We start from the raw sequence: 7,410 nt of genomic DNA on the forward strand, positions 1-7,410 counted from the left end.
AATGCTGCCCGTCCCTTCCTGAATCCAAACAATACTACAGACAAATCCATCATGCCTAAGCATCTGCACACCACCCATAGGAAAGTAATTTTCGAATCATTTAAAATTCAACAAAGTTCATGAACTCAGTCCTCATCAACAGACAACTGCCCAAACGTTGCTCATATAGAACTCGCTCTCAGGTATTAGATATCCTCAAACATGGCCCCATGTGTGACCTTACCTTTCTCTAAAATATCCTCAGCACCTTCCTCCCACGGGTCTTCATCTTCATACTCATCATCCACATCTAAACAAAACCAGAGGGATAAGTAAAGTTTCATTCAGATACATTAAAACTAAAACGTTTTGGTGAGCAAGAACATGTTGACAACTATTCTACACTGCAATGGTATTATTCGAGTCTAGATTTCTCTTACCGGCTTCATCTAAGATGAAACCTCCATGCCTGGGTTTCTTTCTGGGACGGTCATCATCATCCTCTTCCTCCTCTTCGTCATACTCATCTGCCAAGTCTTCCCCTTCCTCTTCTGCTGCCTTGTCACTGCCAGATAAACTTGCCTGCCCATCTTCCTGTATAGGGGAAAACATTCAAACCACTCCCAAGTTATGTCAATGCAGTAAAACGTGCAATGTCAATTTGGAGCCAGTCTAGGTTTGTTGGCATCAATTCTGATACAGTAGCAAATTGAGGGCAATGCATGCACAGGAACATCTGTTCCACCACCTACCCATTCACACAGTGCAAGGCAGTGTTAGGTAGCTAGCTAGCTAGCTTACCTCTGCCTCATTTTTATCCACCTCCTCGGCTTCGCTACTTTGTTCACTCTGGTTGTCAGAGAAGTCGCTGTCTTCACTGTCCGACATTCGTGGAGCCGGGATCTCCTCCAAAGAGACTGAGTTGAAAAGCACAGTGATTTTAGTTTTCTAACTAACGTTAACTTAGTTCAGACAGTCCTTGCTTGGGTGAGTCTGAAAATTAAATGCTATCTAACACTGACTGTATTACTAGCTACAGTAGCTTCCCAGAAAGCTGGAAAAAATGTGTTTCAGGGTAATACGCTGAGCTACGTTATTCTCTAACAATGTACATAGTCAGTTAGCTTATTACGATAATGTAACGACCGAAACAACACAGTGAATGTACAATGTTGATAGCTAAAAGCGAAAGCAAGGCCTAGTATAGTAAGTTAGTAGCCTCAGGATCAAGCGAGCCAGCTAGGAAGCTAACGTTAAGCTAGCAAACAACCCAAATGTAAAATCATATTTTGATAAATACATTCCAAGCATAGCTAACGGTATTACCTTTCTAAAACACGTGTCTTGGTTTGGACTTAACTAAAAGAAAAAATAAATGGATAGATATATTTTTTGTCACTTCCACTTCCTTCGATACACAGAATAACGAAATTTGGAAGGCAACGAACCACATTCTCGCGATGGTTTGAAATACTTGTTAAAGTGGTACAGTCTCATTAAATATGTTTATATCTGTGGTCTCCATATCCCAACCCATGTTCATAACAGCACACCTGATTTCTGGCTGTAATAATGATGGCGGCCCCCATGTACTTACCACAAACGCCTAATTTGCTAAATTCGCCATTTGTACAGTGCTCTCCTTAACTTTTTTTGTATTGTCATTATAATTCACCTGATCCCAAGTAGGCCTAGGCTACCTAATGTTTGGTGTACCTCTTTTTATATAGTATAACTAGGCTATGTGGAAAAAGGGAAAATAACAACATAATGATACCACAAATGTTTTTTAAACAGTTGGTAAGCATAGAGTCAAATACTAGTATCTCAAGTCGCTATGGTGCATAAAGATGGAGGAATTCCGATATGATTTGAGCACTATCTACATACTTTTAAAACTATGGTTCAATGTGCCTATAAATCAGCACAATCTACTTTAGTTTTTTTCAAATTGCTGCAACATTGAACCATAGTTCTAAAAGTATGTGGATAGCTCAAAGGAATAAATCATATCGGAATTCCTCCATCTTTATGCACCATAGCGACTTGAGATACTAGTATTTGACTCTATGCTTACCAACTGTTTAAAAAACGTTTGTGGTATCATTATGTTGTTATTTTCCCTTTTTCCACATAGCCTAGTTATACTATATAAAAAGAGGTACACCAAACATTAGGTAGCCTAGGCCTACTAGTAGTGATGGGGGAAAAAAAAAAAAAAAGATTACAATGTTTTATTTATTTTAAATTCTTGCTAGGTAGCTTTAGCTAGCACTAGTCGCCTGTACCTGCACCCAAACTCTGGTATTTTTTAGTCCTATAGCTTGTTCTCAGTCTTCTTTTTAAATAGTGAACCAACACTTTTATTTCCATGACTAGTGTAGATAATACTTTGATAACCATACCTATGCTCTATACCTAATGCTTCAGACCTTAGTAACAAAGGGCATAAACAAACGGAGACTACTAATATGTTTGCTATAATGTTGCTGTAACTGTCTTGGGTGCGCCTCTGCAAATGTTTCCACACATAGTCACGAAAACAGGAAGAGGGCCAAACCACAAGACTGGAGAAGTTGCATCTCGTGAGGACATAACTGCTGATGACAGGAACACACACACACACACCCAGCATTAAGCCTCAAGGGATCTTTTAGAACCACACACCCAGCATTAAGCCTCAAGGGATCTTTTAGAACCACACACCCAGCATTAAGCCTCAAGGGATCTTGGGCGTATCTGCTTTTTGACACATGCAAACTATTGAGCAACACAAAACAGACATTAAGCAGGAACAATGGCAACAACAACCTTGGACCAATAAGGAGAGACAAGGCCCGGGTTTGGACCAATCCGAGGACCAGACCTTCCAGAATCAACCTACTTTCTGTACTGTATAAAACATGTATGCTGTCTAAATTAGGGGCTCTCTTTTTCTGACTCCCTCTGAGTTCGAGGAACAGAGCCCGTATACGCTGTACACAATTCTTTTACTCTGAATAAACTGCAGGTTGTTAAACTATAGCTCCTCGTCTGAACTGATCCTTGACCGACTCGCTCACCTAAGTATCTCACCTTTTATCAACACTAGCTAGTTTCCTTCCAATTGTTGACAGATTTATGCAAATATTCAAAAATGTGCATAAAGAAAATATACGCATTTTCCCCACCAGTGGTGTTTCCACCAGGACATGTTGCAGAGAAAAATCTGTAGATAAATCACTGAGTGATGATATAGTGCACACAAAATGTACTTTTTCGCTTCAATGTGTTTCCATCACATTTTCAACAGTTGCATTAAATAGCAAATGTGCCTACTCTGGTCTTGGGACATGCACCTTAGCAACAACTCACAGATACAGTGTGGTTAGGCTCTGTTGGTAGGCTATACATGATTAGACTATTATGGATAATAGACAACAAATTTTTCAACATGATGAGATTATTATAGATAAGAGCAAAACTATGTGTATTTGTCAAGCGGCAGTAAAGCATCTGTAATGAATTGCCTCTTCTTCCGAAGAGGAGAGGCGAAACGGATCAGAGGACCAATACGCAGCGTGGTAATTGTCCATGGTTCTTTTTAATATGTTAAGGTACACATGAACAACTGACTACAAAAAACAAGAAATGTGAAAACTCAAAACAGTCCTATCTGGTGCAAAGACAGAGACAGGAACAATCACCCACAAACACACAGTGAAACCCAGGCTACCTAAGTATGATTCTCAATCAGAGACAACTAATGACACCTGCCTCTGATTGAGAACCATACTAGGCCGAAACATAGAAATACCCAAATCATAGAAAAACAAACATAGACTACCCACCCAACTCACGCCCTGACCATACTAACTAAATACAAAACACAGGAAATAAAGGTCAGAACGTGACAGTACCCCCCCCCCCCCAAAGGTGCGGACTCCGGCCGCAAAACCTTGACCTATAGGGGAGGGTCTGGGTGGGCATCTGTCCGCGGTGGCGGTTCTGGCGCGGGACGCGGACCCCACTTCACAATTGTCTTAGTCCGCCTTATTGTCCGCCTCCGTGGCTTTCTCACCATGGCCACCCTTATCAATGACCTCACTGGACAGACGGGCAGAAGCTCTGGACAGAGGGGCAGAAGCTCGGGACAGAGGGGCAGCTGCTCTGGCGCCTCTGGGCTGAGGGGCTCTGGCGCCTCTGGGCTGAGGGGCTCTGGCGCCTCTGGGCTGAGGGGCTCTGGCGCCTCTGGGCTGAGGGGCTCTGGCGCCTCTGGGCTGAGGGGCTCTGGCGCCTCTGGGCTGAGGGGCTCAGACGGCACTGGAGGGGTAGCTCAGACGGCACTGGAGAGGGGGGGACTGGCGCCTCTGGGCAGAGGGGGACTGGCGCCTCTGGGCAGAGGGGGACTGGCGCCTCTGGGCAGAGGGGGACTGGCGCCTCTGGGCAGAGGGGGACTGGCGCCTCTGGGCAGAGGGGGACTGGCGCCTCTGGGCAGAGGGGGACTGGCGCCTCTGGGCAGAGGGGGACTGGCGCCTCTGGGCAGAGGGGGACTGGCGCCTCAAACTCCGGCAGCGGCGGCGGACAGGCGCCTCAAACTCCGGCAGCGGCGGCGGACAGGCGCCTCAAACTCCGGCAGCGGCGGCGGACAGGCGCCTCAAACTCCGGCAGCGGCGGCGGACAGGCGCCTCAAACTCCGGCAGCGGCGGCGGACAGGCGCCTCAAACTCCGGCAGCTGCGGCGGACAGGCGCCTCAAACTCCGGCAGCTGCGGCGGACAGGCGCCTCAAACTCCGCCGCGGCGGCGGACAGGCGCCTCAAACTCCGGCCGCGGCGGCGGACAGGCGCCTCAAACTCCGGCCGCGGCGGCGGACAGGCGCCTCAAACTCCGGCCGCGGCGGCGGACAGGCGCCTCAAACTCCGGCCGCGGCGGCGGACAGGCGCCTCAAACTCCGGCCGCGGCGGCGGACAGGCGCCTCAAACTCCGGCCGCGGCGGCGGACAGGCGCCTGACACTCCGGCCGCGGCGGCGGACAGGCGGGACACTCCGGCGGACAGGCGGGCGGCGGCGGACAGGCGGGACACTCCGGCCGCGGCGGCGGACAGGCGGGACACTCCGGCCGCGGCGGCGGACAGGCGGGACACTCCGGCCGCGGCGGCGGACAGGCGGGACACTCCGGCCGCGGCGGCGGACAGGCGGGACACTCCGGCCGCGGCGGCGGACAGGCGGGACACTCCGGCCGCGGCGGCGGACAGGCGGGACACTCCGGCCGCGGCGGCGGACAGGCGGGACACTCCGGCAGCGGCGGCGGACAGGCGGGACACTCCGGCAGCGGCGGCGGACAGGCGGGACACTCCGGCAGCGGCGGCGGACAGGCGGGACACTCCGGCAGCGGCGGCGGACAGGCGGGACACTCCGGCAGCGGCGGCGGACAGGCGGGACACTCCGGCAGCGGCGGCGGACAGGCGGGACACTCCGGCAGCGGCGGCGGACAGGCGGGACCACCTGCAGGGAGGAGACAGAGAGACAGCCTGGTGCGTGGGGCTGCCACAGGAACCACCAGGCTGGGGAGACCTTCAGGAGGCTTGGTGTTAGGAGGAGCCTGAAAGACCGGGCTGTGGGGGAGCACTGGAGCTCTGGTGCGCAACCTTGGCACCACTTCCCCAGGCTGGACAACTACTCTAGCCCGGACCCTCCAGAGTGCAGGCACAGGTTGAACCGGGCTGTGGGTAAGCACGGGAGATCTAGTGCTTACTACACGCACCTCTCCCTTAGGCTCCACTCCCACATTTGCCCGGCACGAGCGGAGCGCAGGCAGAGGACGCACTGCACCCTCCCAGCGCCCCGGAGACACAGCACGCAGAGCCGGCGCAGGATAACCTGAACCAAGACTGCGTACCGGCGACCAGACCCTCTGAGCAGCGACCATACGCCCTGGCTCAATGCCCACACTCGCATGGCACTTTCGGGGGGCTGCCCTATAGCGCACCGGGCTATGGGCACGCACTGGCGACACCGTGCGCTTAACCGCATAACACGGTGCCTGACCAGTAATGCGCTGCTTATCATAAGCACGAGGAGTGAGCTCAGGTCTGCTACTTGGCTTAGTACCACACCTCGTGTGCCCCCCCCAAAACATTTTTGGGGCTGCCTCTCGTACCTGTCGCACTGCCGTGCTGGCTTCGCCAACCTCATTCTCCTGTAACCTTCCTTGCACTGCTCCATCGAATCCCAGGCGGGCTCCGGCACTCTCCCTGGGTCGACCGCCCACCTGTCTATCTCCTCCCAAGTTGTGTAGTCCAGATTCTGCTCTGATGCTGGCCGCTGTTGTTGCTGCTGCTGCTGTCGTCGCTGCTGTTTACCACGCCGCTTGGTCCGAGGTGGGTGGGTGATTCTGTAATGAATTCTCTCTTCTTCCGAAGAGGAGAGGCGAAACAGATCAGAGGACCAATACGCAGCGTGGTTAGTGTCCATGGTTCTTTTTAATACGTTAAGGTACACATGAACAACTGACTACAAAAAAACAAGAAATGTGAAAACTCAAAACAGTCCTATCTGGTGCAGAGACAGGAACAATCACCCACAAACACACAGTGAAACCCAGGCTACCTAAGTATGATTCTCAATCAGAGACAACTAATGACACCTGCCTCTGATTGAGAACCATACTAGGCCGAAACATAGAAATACCCAAATCATAGAAAAACAAACATAGACTGCCCACCCAACTCACGCCCTGACCATACTAACTAAATACAAAACACAGGAAATAAAGGTCAGAACGTGACAGCATCGATCGTCATTTCACCAGAATAAGACCCTCGATATTCACCACCCTGTGAAGTTCATCATAACTTATAACTTATTATAGCCTAATAAACAAAAATATCCCTCCATGTCAAACGAACAAAGGCATTTATAAAAGTGTTCCTTAAATCCCTGTTTCCATCACAGGTGTCAATATTTTATTTTCAAACAGTATGACTTAACTCAAGCATAAAAACTGTGGATGGAAATGTGGTGAGTGAGCGAGATCGTTTTTATTTGTCAAATGGCAGTCAAGCATCGATCATCATGTCACCAGAATAATACCCTCGATATCTACTGGAAAGGAACACAATGCACTTTCACCACCCATATGAAGTTCACCATAACATAGGGCCTCTTTCATATGTTACCTAATAAACTGCATACTTTAAAAGGTCATAGTGAAAGGACCACATAACATATCATATGCGACTCCCAAGTTTACTTCAATATGATGGTTATTATAGCAATATTGTGCATAAAGGCTTTTCGGGGATCTATTGACATTTTTCAAATAATATAGCAAACATATTGTTAGCAATATGTTTGGAACATCAAATTGCAATACTATCTCAGTATTGAATCGCAATACATATAGAATTGTGAGAATCGCAATTACATATCATCAGTGGCGATTTTTGCATGT

The 7,410-nt window shown here is 49.6% G+C and overlaps 1 protein-coding gene across 1 annotated transcript in view; it reads right to left on the reverse strand.

Moving 5' to 3' along the window:
- LOC124005391 (transcription elongation factor SPT5-like) overlaps nucleotides 1–1,456 on the reverse strand; it is a 28,989-nt gene extending 27,533 nt beyond the window's left edge. Inside the window, 4 exon segments of the mRNA XM_046314606.1 lie at nucleotides 224–289; nucleotides 420–573; nucleotides 781–896; nucleotides 1,306–1,456. Of these exon segments, the coding sequence (XP_046170562.1) occupies nucleotides 224–289; nucleotides 420–573; nucleotides 781–867 (307 nt within the window). The 5' untranslated portion in view covers nucleotides 868–896; nucleotides 1,306–1,456.
- Nucleotides 1,457–7,410: the final 5,954 nt, after the last annotated feature.

This window comes from Oncorhynchus gorbuscha, linkage group LG19, assembly GCF_021184085.1.
Source record: "Oncorhynchus gorbuscha isolate QuinsamMale2020 ecotype Even-year linkage group LG19, OgorEven_v1.0, whole genome shotgun sequence".
NCBI classification, from domain to species: domain Eukaryota; kingdom Metazoa; phylum Chordata; class Actinopteri; order Salmoniformes; family Salmonidae; genus Oncorhynchus; species Oncorhynchus gorbuscha.